Source organism: Geotrypetes seraphini, chromosome 2 (genome assembly GCF_902459505.1).
Source record: "Geotrypetes seraphini chromosome 2, aGeoSer1.1, whole genome shotgun sequence".
In the NCBI taxonomy this organism is placed as follows: domain Eukaryota; kingdom Metazoa; phylum Chordata; class Amphibia; order Gymnophiona; family Dermophiidae; genus Geotrypetes; species Geotrypetes seraphini.
The window spans coordinates 263,570,104-263,588,447 of record NC_047085.1 but is presented as its reverse complement, the minus strand read 5'-3'; the positions used below and the strand labels follow the sequence as shown (position 1 = coordinate 263,588,447).

Genomic DNA, 18,344 nt, shown 5'->3' with positions numbered 1-18,344 from the left:
TTCTATACAGCCTAGAATCCTTCTACAGCCACCGCCTTATCACACTGTTTAGATGCCTTTAGATCCTCAGATCCAATTACCCCAAGGTCCCTCTCTCTGTCAGTGTTTATAAGCCTATCACCTCCCAGCACATACGGTTCCCTCGGATTTCTACCCCCCAAATGCATCACTCTACACTTCTTTACTTTGAATTTTAGTTGCCAGACCCTAGACCATTCTTCTAACTTTTGCAGGTCCCTTCATGTTTCCATTCTGCCCTGTGATATGATAGATTAGGGTAGCTATCGCTCAATAAGTAAAAGCCCTGTGCTCCTCTTCCAGAGGTCCTGGGTTCAAATCCCAGCATATATTTTAATTGTGGCATTCTACCTTGTAAGTGCACCTTGATGATCTCACAATGAGGACACCATTGTGCAGCTGCAAACCTCTATTTGAAATAAAGTAGAAGCAATGCTAAGGTCTGTATCTGTTTTTTTCTGTTTTTAAGCTTTTGCAAATGAAGTTATGTATGCAATCTATACATTTTTGCCAAAAACAGCCCAATCAGTTCTCTCATGGGAGCGGGGGTAGAAGGGGAGGACAATCATTTTCTGTTTCAGTTGTTGTATAAGTCACCAACACAAACATATAATCACCAGGAAAGGGAGTACTCACCACCTTCTAAATAGTATCAAGCCCTGTTTTCCATAACAGCTTTAACTTTTATGCACTCCCATTACCGTATATGTCTAAATGACCCCTTCATTACATATCCCCTCCAATAGGTGGCAGGCATCCCTCTCATGTTAGAAAAATGGATCAGAGTTCTATAAGATCTAAAAAGAATCATATTGCATATTCAAATATCTTACACAAAAATAGAGGAGTGTTGAGAAACTTGTTTAGAAAACAGGTTTGGCACACATGGTGTGATCTAAAGTATGTAAAATATTGACCTCATTGTTGTAACTTTTAAGATATAATCTAGATTCTGTATATCTTATGCTCTTCCTCCCAGTTTATAATCTGCATTATACCTTAAAGGTTGCAAAAATTAGATCAATTCTTTACATTCAAATGGGAGGGGAACATAAGATATTGAGGAGATCAAAGCAAAAAGAGCTGGAAGAGTTTTATCAACACTTTGGTGAGGGAGGAATATAATAATTTCAGCAGGTGAAGAGAAATATAAATTACAGAATTTGGTTTCTTGTGACTGTTTACAAGTTAGTCACTATTTGGAAATGGTGGCAATACTGGTCCATCTTTAAAAAGGGATCAAGAGGAGACCCGGGAAACTACAGACCGGTGAGTCTGACCTCGGTTCCAGGGAAAATGGCAGAAGCACTGATAAAAGAAAACACTGATGAACATTTTGAAAGAAACAAACTTTTGATAACCAGCCAACATGGTTTCTGCAGGGGGAGATCGTGCCTAACTAACTTATTGCACTTCTTCAAAGGAATTAACAAACGGATGGACAGAGGAGACCCCATAGACATCATATACCTAGATTTCCAAAAAGCGTTTGACAAGGTGCCTCATGAACGTCTACTCCGGAAACTGAAGAACCATGGGGTGGACGGAGATGTACATAGATGGATCAGAAACTGCTTGGCGGGTAGGGGTGAAGGGAGGAGGGTCACGAGTGGTGTTCCGCAGGGCTTGGTGCTCGGGCCGCTGCTATTTAATATATTCATAAATGATCTAAAAACAGGGACGAAGTGTGAGATAATAAAATTTGCGGACGACACCAAACTAGTGGAGCTCGGACTAAAGAGGACTGCGAAGAATTGCAAAGGGACTTGAATAAACTAGGGGAATGGGCGACGAGATGGCAGATGAAGTTCAACGTTGAGAAATGTAAAGTATCGCATGTGGGAAGCAGAAACCCAAGGTACAGCTATATGATGGGAGGGATGTTATTGAATGAGAGTACCCAAGAAAGGGACTTGGGGGTAATGGTGGACATGACAATGAAGCTGACGGCACAGTGCGCAGCGGCCGCTAAGAGAGCAAATAGAATGCTAGGTATAATCAAGAAGGGTATTACAACCAGAACGAAAGAAGTTATCCTGCCGCTGTATCAGGCGATGGTGCGCCCGCATCTGGAATACTGCGTCCAATACTGGTCGCCGTACCTTAAGAAGGATATGGCATTACTCGAGAGGGTTCAGAGGAGAGCGACAAGTCTGATAAAAGGGATGGAAAATCTTTCATACGCTGAGAGATTGGAGAAACTGGGTCTCTTTTCCCTGGAGAAGAGGAGACTTAGAGGGGATATGATAGAGACTTATAAGATCATGAAGGGCATAGAGAGAGTAGAGAGGGACAGATTCTTCAAACTTTCAAAAAATAAAAGAACAAGAGGGCATTCGTAAAAGTTGAAAGGGGACAGATTCAAAACAAATGCTAGGAAGTTCTTCTTTACCCAACGTGTGGTGGACACCTGGAATGCGCTTCCAGAGGACGTAATAGGGCAGAGTACGGTACTGGGGTTTAAGAAAGGATTGGACAATTTCCTGCTGGAAAAGGGGATAGAAGGGTATAAATACAGGATTACTGCACAGGTCCTGAACCTGTTGGGCCGCTGCGTGAGCGGACTGCTGGGCATGATGGACCTCAGGTCTGACCCAGCGAAGGCATTGCTTATGTTCTTATGGTCCTCCTCATGTGCCCAAGCACCCCCAATATTTTTGGGACCTCATGTGACCAGGGCCAGAGTGCAGTCTGGGAATCTCTTCTGTCCAACTCGCTCCCTCCCTTTCCAGTCTCCTTTCAAAATTGAAATGTTTTTTTTTTTCAGAGGGGTCTTGGTACAGCAGTCATTCTCACAAGTTGCTGGAGCTGCCCTGAAGCTTTCCCTCTGCTGTGGATCCACCTCCCTCCGACACAACGTCTTGTTTCTTTCTGGGTAGATCACAGCTGAGGGAAAGCTTTAGTACAACCTGTGAAGATGGCTGTCACAGCAGGGGCCCTCTGAAAAAGATTATTTTGATTGGAGACCAGGAAGGTGAGGGAAAGTGGAGGGAGGGAGATGGACAGAAGAGGAAGAGATGTCTGGACCGTGGGGCCCCCTGGAGCTGTTTTAGTTTAGCCCAGGGGTGGGAGGAAAGAGGAGAAAGATGTCAGACCAAGGGAAGTGGAGAGAGAGTGAGGGAAGAGATGGTGCACAGGGATGGAGGGGAAGAGAGATGAAAGAAATGCTGTTTATGGATAGATGGGAATAGGGGAGAAGAAAGGAGGAAGAGACAGGACATATGAATAGATGGAAAGGGAGGGGAAGGTATGGAAAAGTAGATAGGTTTTGAGAAGAAAGCAGAAAAGTGGATGAAAGTTGAATGTTAAAAATTAATGCCAAAGATGAATGAAGGGCTGAAAGTTAAAAAGGAGAGAAAAACAGCAACTGGATAAGAAGGCCCTGGATACACAGTTAAAAGCACAGACCAGAGACAGGGAAAAGATGATTAGAAAAATAAAATCACCAGACAACAAAGGTAAGGAAAATGATTTTATTTTCAATTTAGTGATTGAAACGTGTCAGTTTTGAGAATGTATATCTGCAGTCTGTATTTTGCACTGTTCAAGAAGAAATTATTTCTATTTCTATGGTGTTGTACTGCATGTAGAGTCTGGCATCTTAGGGTTTTCATTTGTGTATATTAGTACTTTTAAATTTGTGGTCCTTTATTTGCATAAGGGTTATCTTTGTCTATTCAAAGATGCATATGACAACCAGACACTACCTTCCACCACAGATGTACTCATTTTAACCCCATTTTTATAATTTTATCACTGTAAAACTACTAAGAAATTTGATAAGCGGGACAACAAATTTTAATAAAACTTGGAAAACTTGGTTATCTGTGTTCTGAATAAGCCAAGGCCAGGTGTTCTGGTACAAATGAATGTTGATAAGCATAAAATATAGTTTAATTTTGTGGCTAACTATTATGTATTGTTAATAAGATTATATTGTGTGTGTATATGCAAAATGGCATTATAATTAGTTAATTAATCAAGCAGATGAGCTACATTATAGAAGTCTTATTTGGAAACAGGAGACACATTTTTTTTATATTTTTCATGTTTGTTATTCACAGTTTTCACATTTGAATACTTGTGGAGCATAGAAGACACAACCTCAAGAGGACCTTGTTTGCTGAATTTTTCAACCACACAATAGGAAAAGATAAGTGTAATATAAACTATCTGCTCCCATCATTGTAAATGTATAAGAACGCTAACTAGTTAAGAGACAATAATACAGAAAATAATGCTCTAATTGAGTGAACTGGGTGAGGGAACAATATTATGCTATGATAGTTCCTTAACAGTCATGCACATTATATCTGCTTCAGATGCGACCGTGGTGGAGGTGACTGAGCACTATGCACAAATTTTATTATTATTAAGATTTAATTGAAGGGCACTTAAGCAAAGTAAAAAAGGCATTAGATTTAAACTGGACTATTGTAATTCCTTATATCTGCTTTTTCTGAAAGTCAGTATCAGAACTTTGCAAGTCATACAAAATGTTGCTGCCTTTCTTAGTACAGGACTGAGCACTAAAAACTGGTACTGTAAAAATACAATCCCCACCAAATAAATCTGAACCAACAATGGTATGAGAGAATGCACCACCAGCTAAATCTTACAAACAAAATATATAAGAAAATTCAAAAAATCAATCAAACTAATGGCACTATTCAGTACGAGCCTGTATAAATCCTTGTGTTGACCATTGGCTCCGGGCAGGTATTTATTGAAGTGACAAGCACTTTAGATTAAGATCTAAATAAATCCTGCCCCGTACATCATCATGCCTTTTGTATCTAATATAATAAAATGCTAGGCCGCGCAGGCGCAGTTCCTAAGTGTGTGCCGCTTTTCCGTGAGCTGTAGCGACACATAGGAAGTGCGCATGCGCGGCTTCTGGTCCGTCCTGCTGCTGCGTGTTCGCGCATCACAAAAGCTTCCCTGCTCTCCACCTACCGGCCGATGCGCGAGCGAGCTGCGGAAGTGGTGGTGGCCGGCCTCAGGTATCAGTTTGACATTAGGATGGTGGGGTGGGGAGGCCTGCGGAGCCCAGCAACTTTCCGCTGCCCGGGAACCGAGTCATTTGCTGCCGCCCCCCCCCTTCCGTTCCCGCAGGCCCGACTGGCGATTTAAGCAGTATATGCATCAGTCTTCACACACTGCTTTGGGCCCTTCTACTGCCCTGATTTGCTCCGGACGTGCCTGAGTAAATCAGGGCAGTAGAAGGACCCGAAGCAGCGTGTGAAGAGTGCTGACACACTGCTTAAATCGCCAGTCGGGCACGCGGGAACGGAAGGGGGAGGGGCGGCGTTAAATGACTCGGACCCGCGTTTGTAGTCGCCACTGTGGGAAGGGAAAGAGGGTAGAGGAAATGGTAATGCTGCTGTACAGGGAACTGGTGTGGGGGGAGGGAAATGGAAGGGGGAGGGAATGCTGCTTTGCAGACAGAGGGAGGAAGGGAGACACAGGGGCAGGTGCACAGGGAACTGGTGTGGGGGGAGGGAAATAGAGGGGGAGGGAATGCTGCTTTTGACAGACAAACAGAGGGAGGAAGGGAGACAGAAAGAAAAGAAGAAAGACACAGGGCCAGGGACATATACAGAAAGACAAACAGACAAAGGGGGACAGAGACAGACAGAAAGAAAGACAGCGGGAGTCGCGTCAGGAGGGGTGCGGGATGGTAGTGGACAGCCAAGGAAAAAGAAAGACAGAAATACAGAAAGCGGCTAAGGAGAGAGAGAGAAAGAAATAAAGACAGACACACACACATATATTCTAGCACCCGTTAATGTAACGGGCTATAAGACTAGTAATATAATAAACAAGCTGATGCAAGTCAAGTGCAAAAACGCTGCCAAAGAGGTACCAGAAGGAGAAATTGTAAAATATAGAGGGGTGAAAGCAGCGTGATTGTGCCGCGGCCCGTTGGCATCCTGAACCTTTGACTAGGTTCTGGTTTCTTGGACATCCATTTATTTATTGTTTTTGGTGACTATTTCTCCCTCCTGATGAGGGCATTGAAACAGGACCTGTCGAGTGAAGAGAGCGGATCAGTGACTGCAGTCGAAGAATCAGCATGCAAAGTGGAAATTGAGTGTGGACTAACTATTGCAGCTGAACCTTCCTGGACATACAGTATGGATTAGGTATCCGCCACTAACTGACCACCTCAGCTGTTTTGAGCTAAGTACTCATTTCACTTTTGATGTGTAGGGGGTAGTTTTTCTGCTCTCTTTCTGAGTGAGTTATAAATTAGTCCCTTGATTGAACTTTAGGGTTGCTCCAGCTGGCGTGCCAGTGACTTTTTCTGTTTGGAGTTTTTAGTTTTAGTCCCTTTGTTTTCTCACGGACTTCCTATATTTGATTGTGAACACTTCTACACTTTCTGTCTTCTATCAAGGACGCAGTGCATTTTTCACATTTTTTTTATTTTCTATTTTGATTTTCACATTGGTTGTTTTGTGGAGTTTTTGGACCTCCGGGGGATTTTGTGGTTTGATTTCTAACCCCGGCTTTCAGTTCACTGCTATTTAGGATTGATATATTTTTATAAGTGTTCTCTCGCAAGGGCCCTTTCTATTCTCCCTCTGTATTTTACAATTTCTCCTTCTGGTATCTCTTTGGCAGCGTTTTTGCACTTGACTTGCACCAGCTTGTTCATTATATTATACAAACGGCATGATGATGTACGGGGCAGGATTTATTTAGATCTTAATCTAAAGTGCTTGTCACTTCAATAAATACCTGCCCGGAGCCAATGGTCAACACAAGGGTTTATACAGGCTCGTACTGAATAGTGCCATTAGTTTGATTGATTTTTTTTATTTTTTGAATTTTCTTATATATTTTGTTTGTAAGATTTAGCTGGTGGTGCATTCTCTCATACCATTGTTGGTTCAGATTTATTTGGTGGGGATTGTATTTTTACAGTACCAGTTTTTAGTGCTCATATTTTGTGTATTGGTACATATTTTGGTTTTTGTCGGCCGAGTTATTACAGGACTATCATATTTTCAGCATCTAAGCCTGGTTCTTAAAGAATTACACTGACTCCGAACAGAACAAAAATTTTTCTTTAAAATTCTTCCGTCGACAAACAAGGCATGGAGTTTTAGCTCTCCTTGTTATCTTTCCACCATTTTAAAGATTTATAAAACAACAACAAGATCCTTGTGGTCAGAGTGCTCAATACTTGATGATACCAGCACTTAAGACCATACATTATGAAGAGACTAGATGATGTGCACTGTCAACTACAGGCTCAAGTGAATGAAATCAGATACCGATGCATCTTAAGATTTCTTAAGCACTGCTTTATCCGTAAGTAACAACTTAAAGCATTTATATTCTCAAAAAGTTTAGTAAATGTGAATCACAGCCGAAAAGAATATGTTCCTTTCTGGAAATGTGTTGTTGTTTTAGTATGTGTGTGTTATGGAAATATGTAGTATTGGTTTTAACTACTGTGAATGTTATTATATAAACCACCTTGATAAAAGGTTGAACATAAAAAGAACAAACAAAAGACAATGGAACCGAGAAACGTGTGAATGGAGGTGGAGAAAATATAAGAAGTAAATATTGAAGAATTAAGGCCGGTACTGGGCAGACTTGCATGGTCTGTGTCTGTATATGGCTGTTTGGTTGAGGATGGGCTGGGGAGGGTGTAGATTGGCTGGAGTGAGCTTTGACAGATACTTCAGTAGTTGGAACCCAAGCACAGTACCGGGTAGAACTTTGGATTCTCGCCCAGAAATAGCTAAGAAAAAAAAAAAATTAAATTGAATCAGGTTGGGCAGACTGGATGGACCATCTGGGTCTTTATCTGCCGTCATCGACTATGTTACTATGAAATGGGCAAGGCAAGTAAGATTGAAAATACAGAACTGATATGAGAGCGATATGTGACAAGAAGAAGATTTCAGAAAAAAGATATTAAATAGAAGAGGCATGAGACCAGAAATGGGGAGAGGGCAAGTCATTTACTTGTATTTGAGAGAGATATAGCAAAACCTAGATGACAACGATAAACTATATAAATATCCCAACAGACAGGGAAAAAAGCGTACTCAAAACGTACTACCTTTTATGACCGGAGGAAGAAGACACCCAGTTAACCTCAAACTTTAAGGCTAATCACATAGGTTTTGTTAACATCGTTGGTCTAAAAAAAAACACCTTATTTTTCATTTTCTACAAACAATGATGCAAAATATGTGCAATATTCAACATGTACAAAATGTTTAATTGAATTAGCAAGTCATCCCAGGGGAGTGAGGAAGGACTGGGGTATGGAATGGGTAAATGCCCTGGGCAGTGATTCTTTCTTCCCCGAGTCTGATATTTCAATACAAAGTTTCCTATAATGTTATGGTATCTACCTGCGCTGCATGTTCTGACTTCAGGCTGAAGTTGGCAGATACACCAGATAAAGTTACAGACTGTACTAAACACAGTCTATGTTTAGTTTTCCTCAAATAAAATAAAGAGAGCAGCTTGAAATATAGTATCAGCTTCCGATACATTTCAGTGAGGATCTTTGAATTGCATCTTTGAATTTGCAGTGCAGAGTTCCAAGAGCTACACCAGCCCTGGACTGTTTGCAAGTGAGACCAATACAATACTCCTCAGGGAACACCATACAACTGCACAGTAGAGAATTTGCAAAGAACTGCTCTCCCATGCAAAATTTGGATAGCCTACACGAAAAGATGGGTGAGAAAGCAGCACAAAATTACATCTGCAGGTCTTCAACTCACACTTCCCATCTCCACTTTCAGGCTATTTCCTGCCAGTTTCTGAATTCTTCCTCCCCTCTTCTAAATACTGCCCCCAGGAAAGTTGTGATTTTCCACATGACTTTCAGCAAGTTTGAGCTGCACAGTGCCTATTCGCCAGCATTCTCCTCATGCGATGAGACTTAGATGGACACAAACTTACTGAGAGCCATGTAGTGCAGAAGACTACAGTTATTCTGGGAGCAATACCAACTAGTCCTGCCCGATTTGCTGATTCAATTTGAAGTGGATTTGTTGTCTGAGAAAACTAGACTCACCGATTCAGCGACCAACAATCCCCCCCCCCTTCCCAGTGAGACCCGACATTCCACAGAGGCCTCCTAAATCAGCAGCAGCATTATTCTGAATGGGCTGCCTGCCCCACCGGGGCCTTACCTCTGCTGTGTCATTGATGATGCGGTAGAAGGAAGCCCTAGTGGGGAAGGCTGCAAATAGCCTGTTCAGAGTGATGCCACTGTTGACCATCCACCACCACTTTAGGAGGCCTCGGAGGTATGTCAGTTCTCATGATGGGATAGTCTATGGGGTGCTGCTGCACAGTGGGATGGGAGAAAGGGATGGAAAGCTGCTGCACAGGGGAATGGATGGGAGGGGAGGAAGAATTGTTGGGGTGGAGATGAAGGGAGAGAACAGGCAGAAATCCTGCATATGGTGGAGGAGAGGGAGACATGCTGGAGAGCAGGGGGAAAAAGAAAGAAATGTTACACATCATAATGGAGGGGAGGAAGGAGAGCGAGACACAATGGGAAAGAGAAAAAAAAAGTTGGATATGGCATTGGAAGGTAGAAAAAAATAAATATATTTTATTTGCTATATTGTGATTACAATATGTCAGATTTGACATGTGTATCTTACCAGAGCTGGTGTTAGACAGCGAGCATGAGCTAGGACCTAACAGAGAGAAGAAAAGTCTTTTTTGTTTGTTTATACCCCAGTGCCAGAATGGGGTTGGAGAGGGAAAAGGGAGGTGGGGTAGGTGGAAAAGCTACAAAATAAACTCACCAGGACGTTTGGTCCCCCCACCCCCCAAAAAAAAAAAAATCGACTCAATAGGTCAAATCAAATCGAAACATTTTTCCCTGAATCGGGTAGCATTAACAACCCCAGGTGTTGGAAGCAGGGCTGTGGAGTTAGTACACCAAACCTTCAACTTAAGACTCCTATTTTTTCTACTGTGACTCCTACTGATAGTAGACTTTAAATTTTTTGTTTTGGATCGAAAATTACTGGTAGATACCAATTTTATTTTAGCTATATCAGAAACAGAAACCCTGTGAAAGAATCCCATGGAACAGTTGAATAATCAAGCAGCAAAAGGAGCACTCAGGGAGGAAAAGGCAATAGCAGAATGAATTCCTTGCTTTGGAATTTACGGAAGATGATGTAAGAGATCTATTGAACCAGAAATGGTATTCAAGGGTGATGATGTGGAGGAACTGAAAGAAATCGCTGTGAACCTGAAAGATGTACTAAACCAAACTGGCAAATTAAAGAGTGATAAATCACCTGGACCAGATGGTATACATCCCAGGGTACTGAAAGAACTCAAACATGAAATGATTAACCTGCTGTTAGTGATCGCTAACCTGTTGCTAAAATCATTTGTAGTACTTAAAGGTTGGAGGGTGGCCAATATTATGTCGATTTTTAAAAAGAGCTCCAGGGGAGATCTGGGAAATTACAGACCGGTAAACCCGACTTCAGTGCCTGGAAAAACAGTGAAACATGTAGACAAACATGATTTAATGGGACAAAATCAGCATGGGTTCAGCCAATTTGCTTGACTTTTGAAGGTGTGAACAAGCATGTGGATAAAGGTGAGCCAGTTGAGGTGGTGTACCTATATTTTCAGAAAGCTTTTGACAAAGTTCTTCATGAGAGGCTTCTGAGAAAATTAAAAATCATGGGATAGGAGACAATGTTAAGTTGTGGATTAGGAATTGGTTATCAGACAGAAAACAAGGTAGGGTTAAATGGACATTTTTCTCAATGGAGGATAAATAGCGGAGTGCTGCAGGGATCTGGTGCTATTTAACTTATTTATAAATGATCTGGAAATTGGAATGATGAGCGAGGTGGTTAAATTTGCAGATCACAGTAAACTGTTCAAAGATATTAAAATGCATGTGGACTGTGAAAAATTGCAGGCAGATGTTAGGAAATTGGAAGACTGGGTGTCCAAATGGCAGATTAAATTTAATGTGGACAAATGCAAAGTGATGCACATTGGGAAGAATAACCCAAATCATAGTTACCAGATGCTGGGGTCCACCTTGGGGGTCAGTGCCCAAGAAAAAGATCTAGGTGTCATTGTAGACAACACATAAAACCTTCCACCCAATGTGTGGCAGCAGAGTACTGATTATTTTTATTTACTGTTGATAAATTGATGATTATAGGAAGATTATGGATTTTTTTAAAAATAAAAAATTATCTTTCCTTTATCTCTCTTTTCTTTTTATGTGAATGGAGTTCTTTCAAAATTGTCTATATTTGCATATTGTAAACTGCTTTTATCTTTTTTTGGGCTGTATATGCGGCATAGAAAGTTTTTAATAAACAAATGCAAAGATGATGCTAGGAATTATTAGAAAAGGGACGGTAAACAAGAATCAAAGTGTTATAATGCCTCTGTATCACTCCATGGTGCAACCTTACCTTGAATATTGCATTCAGATCTGGTCACCTTATCTCAAACAAAGATATAGTAAAATTAGAAGAAGTTCAAAAAAGAGCGACCAAGATGATAAGGGGATAAGAACTCCTCTCATATTAAGAAAGACTAAAGAGGTTAGAGCTCTTCAACTTGGAAAGGAAACAGATGGGGGGAGATAAGAATGAAGTCTACAGAATCCTGAGATGTATTGAATTGGTACAAGTGGATCGATTTTTTACTCCATCAAAAATTACAAAGACTAGGGTACACTCAAAGTTACAGAGAAACACTTAATACTAATAGGAGGAAATACTTTTCACTCAGACTAGTTAAGCTCTGGAATGCATTGCCAGAAGGATGTGGTAAGAGCGGTTAACATAGCTGGTTCTACAAAAAGGTTTGGACAAGTTCCTGGAGGAAAAGTCCATAGTTTGTTATTGAGACAGACACGAAGGAAACCACTGCTTGCTCTGGATTGGTAGCATGGAATGTTGCTGCTATTTGGGCTTTTGCCAGGTGCTTGTGACCTGGATTTGCCACTGTGTAGATGGGATACTGGGCTAGATGGACTCAGTAAGGCTATTCTTATGCTCTTATATTATTTAGATCTAGGACAAATATAAGTATAAAATGATAAATTGACTATACTGTATATTATAATAAAACTTACAACATTTTGAAGCTGGTTGGGGTTGGTACATTGCTCCTGACTTATTCCACAGCCCTGGTTGATAGACAAGAGGGTTCATAGACAAGTCGGCGAAAGACAAAGGCGCGCGCCGACAACTGAGCGCAAGACGGAGGCACGTGCCGAAGAAAATTACAGTTTTTAGGGGTTCCGACAGGGGTTTTTGTTGGGGAGCCCCCCCAGTTTACTTAATAGAGATCGTGCCGGCGTTGTGTGGGGTTTGTAACCCTCCACATTTTACTGTAAACTTAACTTTTTCCCTAAAAACAGGGAAAAAGTTAAGTTTTCAGTAAAAAGTGGGGGGTTACAACCCCCCACACACCCCACAATGCCCCCACAACGCGGCGCGATCTCTATTAAGTAAAGTGGGGGGTTCCCCCCCATGCCCCCCCGTCAGAGCCGTAAAAACAGTAATTTTGTGTGGCACACACCTCCGCGCTGCGCTCAATTGTCTGCGCGCGCCTTTGACCTGACACCCTGGTTGAGAGGAGTGAGGATCAGCTGGTGAGAGGCAGTTTGGGCTGAAGACTGGCTAGGACTGAAGAGGGGAAAGGCAGCAAGAGAATGAATTGGAGGAGGAGGTAGGTGCAAAGGAGAAATAGCTAACTGTGGGATAGTTGAACTTTAAAGAATGGTCTATCACTTTTTGTTTACAGCTTCTGATTTTCAAACATCTGGCAATGCACAGAGACCAAGAGGAGCTAGCTAGAGGCAGCACAGACTTTTCAAAACTGGCAACATTATTAACAAGAAGTCAGCAACTCTGCTTACACACTGGATTGCTTACATAAAGTCACTGAAAAGCAGAAACCAAACATTACTCTATTACTTCTAGAGGAAAAGCTGCACCAAAAACATCAATTCTCACTTAGATGCATTCCAAAACTAATATTTCACTAAATAATTTTGACAAAAGCATACAGAATTTTAAAGTATTGTGCACAGACTAATTATTTGGTGCAGAATTTCCCCAGCAGTACTCAATTATTCACCCTGCTGGAATAATTCTTATGGTGAACTAATGAAAAGTGATCACAATCTGCATAGAACTGGATTTCAAACTCATTGGCAGAAAAGCTATAAGAAAACTGTTGTTCATTTCTTGGTGGGACTCAGATATGAAAAGAAATGTTGAGGATTAGAGATAGAGAGAGGCAGAGAATGCCTCACTGGTAGGACTTCTCAGCCTTCCCCATGAATATTATTACCCATTAGGACATCAGGTATGATGGAGGAATTCTTGAAAGTTCTAGAACTTTTTTTTTTTTTTTGGGGGGGGGAGGGTTGGGGAGAATGGTGGCTTCATATACCAACTGCTGAAGTAATTTCTTCTGGCAGTATGTGGATCTCTGCCATGTTGTTCTTTAACCAAAAATTAGGGTATTACTTTTACAGAAGTACCTGGTTCTGTCTGCCACCAAGATACTACCAACACCAGCTGCAGTAGTTGGAATTGCGGTCCAATCTTCCTGCTCATACCATTAACCTCTTAAACAATTCCCTGAAGTTCCATATCTAGTCCTTACCTGAGATGTTTTCGGTGCTACGAAAACCAAAGCTGCTGATTGTACTATGGCTGAGGCTGATGATGTCTGGGTCAGGTTTATTCACCATTACAAAGTCACCTTCAACAGTTTCATTATTCAAAGGAGAGTTACGTTTCCTCCGACTGAATATGCTACTCAGTTTTTTGCTATTTTTACGTTCCATGCGGGTATCCTCATTATCTTTACTCTGGCCTTTTCTAGGGCTTGGAGGCATCTCCTTTGATTTGATTTTTAAATTCAGGAAGTTTTTGTTAATCCCCTTGCCTTTACTGGTGTGCTGTGGTGATAAGTCTGGCAGTGGTATCACTACTGGTAGTACCTGTTCTACCAAGATAAGATCATTTAAAAATTTCTCCAGTCGTTGTGCTGACCAGCTCTCCTCCTCTTTTTCCTCCTCATTCTGTTCGTTCATCTGTGGTGGCTTTGGTGAGCCCCAGCGCATCATCTCACCAGGCCGAGGCAGACTGCCTACCACCAACGTGTACTTAGGATTGATGAGTTTGCGAGCCACGGTGGAAGAGTAATTGAGCCCCTCTTGTGTCTGTCCTCTGAATCCTAGCCGGGGACTAGGTCTTGTATCTGCGATGTTCAACTCGTTGTAGAGATTCACCTCTTCTGAAACGGCATAGAGTTGTCGGAACTCAATATCAAACATCTCGGCATTCTGTCCCAACATCAGAGTGAGGATGTTCCGGTCGATACGCAAGGAGCTCCATGTTAATCTTAGGGAGGGATGGGAGGAAGAGAAAAAGAGCAAGGTAAGATTCCAGATGTTGGATCATCTATGGCAGGAGTGGGCAGCCACAGTCCTCGAAGGCTATATAACTCAGTCGGGTTTTCAAGATTTCCATAATGAGTATGTAAGAGATTGAATTGCATGTATTTCTTCCATTGTGTGCAAATAGATCTTATGCATATTCATTGTGGAAATCTTGAAAACCCGATGAGTTGTAGCCCTAGAAATCCTGCAGTCTAAATGGCTGATAAATGTATTATTACTGTAGTGTATATAAGTAATGCACGAATTCAGATATTCTTAGAGATATAAATCATTGGCATATCAGATTAATAAAATGTCATATCTCAAAACAACTTAAATCAATTTATTGTATTTATGACCGTCAGAGGTGATATTCTCCATATTACCGTATTTTCTCGCATATAACGCGCGCGTTATACGTGGTTTTTACGTACCGCGCATACCCTCACACGTTATACGTGTGAGCGCGTTGTACAAAATTTTTTTACATAGTTCCCCCCCCCCCCCGACGTCCGATTCACCCCCCGCAGGACCACTCGCACCCCCACCCTGAAGGACCGCTCGCACGCACCCCCACCCCGAAGGACCGCTCGCACGCACTCCCACCTGCACAGCCTCCCGACCCCCCCCCCCATCATGTAGAAGCTCCTACCGGTGTCCTGCTGCTTCCTCTTGGCGGTCCCGACACCCGACACGATCGGGGCAAGAGGGAGCTCAAGCCCTCTTGCCCCAGCCAACTGCGGCACACCCGACACGATCGGGGCAAGAGGGAGCTCAAGCCCTCTTGCCCCAGCCAACCGCGGCACCCCCGACACGATCGGGGCAAGAGGGAGCTCAAGCCCTCTTGCCCCAGCCAACTGCGGCACACCCGACACGATCGGGGCAAAAGGGAGCCCAAGCCCTCTTGCCCCGCCGACTCCCCAACTCCCCGACAATATCGGGCCAGGAGGGAGCCCAAGTCCTCCTGGCCCTGGCGAACCCCCCCTAGTTGTTCGGGCCAGGAGGGAGCCCAAACCCTCCTGGCCACGGCGACCCCCTACCCCCACCCCGCACTACATTACGGGCAGGAGGAATCCCAGGCTCTCCTGCCCTCGACGCAAACCCCCCTCCCCCCAACAACCGCCCCCCCAAGAACCTCCGACCGCCCCCCCCCAGCCGACCCGCGACCCCCCTGGCCAACCCCCACGACACCCCCACCCCCCTTCCCCGTACCTTTGTGTAGTTGGACGGACAGACGGGAGTCAAACTCGCCTGTCCGGCAGGCAGCCAACGATGGAATGAGGCCGGATTGGCCCATCCGTCCCAAAGCTCCGCCTACTGGTGGGACCTAAGGCGCCTGGGCCAATCAGAATAGGCCCGGGAGCCTTAGGTCCCACCTGGGGGCGGGGCCTGAGGCACATGGGCCTAACCCGACCATGTGCCCAAGGCCCCGCCCCCAGGAGGGACCTAAGGCTCCCGGGCCTATTCTGATTGGCCCAGGCGCCTTAGGTCCCACCAGTAGGCGGAGCTTTGGGACGGATGGGCCAATCCGGCCTCATTCCGTCATTGGTTGCCTGCTGGACAGGCGGGTTTGGCTCCAGTCTGTCCGGCCAACTACACAAAGGTACGGGGGAGGTGGGTGGGGGTGTCGTGGGGGTCGGCCAGGGGGGTCGCGGGTCGGCTGGTGGGACGGTCGGAGGTTCTTGGGGGGGGCGGTCGTTGGGAGGGGGGTTTGCGTCGAGGGCAGGAGGGCCTGGGATCCCTCCTGCCCGTAATGTAGTGCGGGGTGGGGGTAGGGGGTCGCGTGGCCAGGAGGGTTTGGACTCCCTCCTGGCCCGAACAACTAGCCGGGGGGGGGGGGGGCCAGGGCCAGGAGGACTTGGGCTCCCTCCTGGCCCGATATTGTCGGGGAGTTGGGGAGTCGGCGGGGCAAGAGGGCTTGGGCTCCCTTTTGCCCCGATCGTGTCGGGGAGTCGGGGGGGGGCAAGAGGGCTTGAGCTCCCTCTTGCCCCGATTGTGTCGGGGGGTGTCGCGGTTGGCTGGGGCAAGAGGGCTTGAGCTCCCTCTTGCCCCGATCGTGTCGGGTGTGCCGCGGTTGGCTGGGGCAAGAGGGCTTGAGCTCCCTCTTGCCCCGATCGTGTCGGGGGTGCCGTTGTTGGCTGGGGCAAGAGGGCTTGAGCTCCCTCTTACCCCGATCGTGTCGGGGGTGCCGCGGTTGGCTGGGGCAAGAGGGCTTGAGCTCCCTCTTGCCCCGATCGTGTCGGGGAGTCGGGACCGCCAAGAGGAAGCAGCAGGACACCGGTAGGAGCTTCTACATGATGGGGGGGGGGTCGGGAGCCTGTGGGGGTGCGAGCGGTTCTTCAGGGTGGGGGTGCGGGTGGGAGTGCGTGCGAGCGGTCCTTCGGGGTGCGGGTGCGTGCGAGCGGTCCTTCGCGGTGGGGGTGCGAGCGGTCCTGCGAGGGGGGGGTGAATCGGACGTCGGGGGGGGCATCAGGCTTTCAGGGTGGAGACTGGACTTCAAGGGGGAGAGGAGAGTCGGGGCGGGCGAAAGGAGAGTCGGGGTGGCCAGAGGAGAGTCGGGGCGGGCGAAAGGAGAGTCGGACGGCAACGGGAGAGTCGGGCAGCATGCGCGGTATACGGGTGTGCGCGGTATATAAAAATTTCTGTACATAGATTTGTGTTTTTCGCGCGCTATACCCGTGTGCGCGTTTTACACGGGTGCGCGTTATCTACGTGAAAATACGGTAGTTCATTGAGAATAGCTTGTTACTGTGTATCTTTATCAGTCCAATTTTGCTAGATAGTTTTATCAATTCATGATATCATTTTTAATAGGGAATCCTCATGAATGTAATTAATCAAAATATTCTCTCAAGTATTCAATCAAAGTTATTTTTGCATATTTAGCTCAAAAGAAATCTTTGCACTTATCTGAAATCACACTGGGTGGGGGTTGTCAGACTGATTTCAGATAAGTACAAAAATTTATATATATATGATGCTCATTTATGGATTTTAGAGAAGTGTGTTGGGAGGGGGCTACTGGAGTGATCTTGAAAATTAAGTTTAAAATCATCAACATTGTGGTGGCATTGGCTGCTGCTGGAGGGCTGAAAGTTAGTTGAAGGGAGCATAAGATAAGAGGTTTGCCTAAGGTATCTAATACACTTGCAAGGGCACTAGCTTCCTTCAAAGGTGTTCCATAATCAATAAAATCCTGGTTCTAAAACTTTGGCATTATAACAACATTTTCAGGCTAATTACTATTCATCATTGGATTATATTTTGGCATTAGTACTATACAAGAATACACATCATGCAACATTAAAACTCCAGTGCTCATATATGTGTATATTATCCTGACGGTTAAACTGTTCTCCAAGGGTGTAAAGCCCTAAATTATAATGCTTTTCACCTTCAGAAAGAGAAAATAGTGTCAATTACAATTTATTTTCCCTCTAATTTTGGATTTGATGTCCTCCAGAAATGTTCAGTTTCCTCCCTTTAAATATCTTCTGAGACTCTGAGGAAATCCCATGGCTATTCTACGATGGGTTTAGCAAGTAGGAAGAAAGGGACATTTGAACACTCATGAAGGGCAGAGCACATACCTGAAAGAACCAAAAGCCACCTTGTCACCATCCACCATTAGGAACTTGTGGGAGAGATTGCCACGGATCTTCCCATCTGGCATATAGAAGCCCACACCAGACACATAGCGTACACGAATGTTCTAACAGGAAAGAAACAGCATAAACTTAGAAAGGATGACAAACTGTAGCCCAAAAGCCACCTTGTCACCATCCACCATTAGGAACTTGTGGGAGAGATTGCCACGGATCTTCCCATCTGGCATATAGAAGCCCACACCAGACACATAGCGTAAACAAATATTCTT

General features: G+C 44.4%; 1 protein-coding gene across 1 annotated transcript in view; it reads right to left on the bottom strand.

The window, feature by feature from the left end:
- FAM83F (family with sequence similarity 83 member F) overlaps positions 1–18,344 on the bottom strand; it is a 45,727-nt gene that overhangs the window by 2,771 nt on the left and 24,612 nt on the right. Inside the window, exons 3-4 of the mRNA XM_033929517.1 lie at positions 18,058–18,179; positions 13,687–14,429 (exon numbers count right to left, since the gene is read on the bottom strand). Of these exons, the coding sequence (XP_033785408.1) occupies positions 13,687–14,429; positions 18,058–18,179 (865 nt within the window). The remainder of the gene's footprint in view (positions 1–13,686; positions 14,430–18,057; positions 18,180–18,344) is intronic.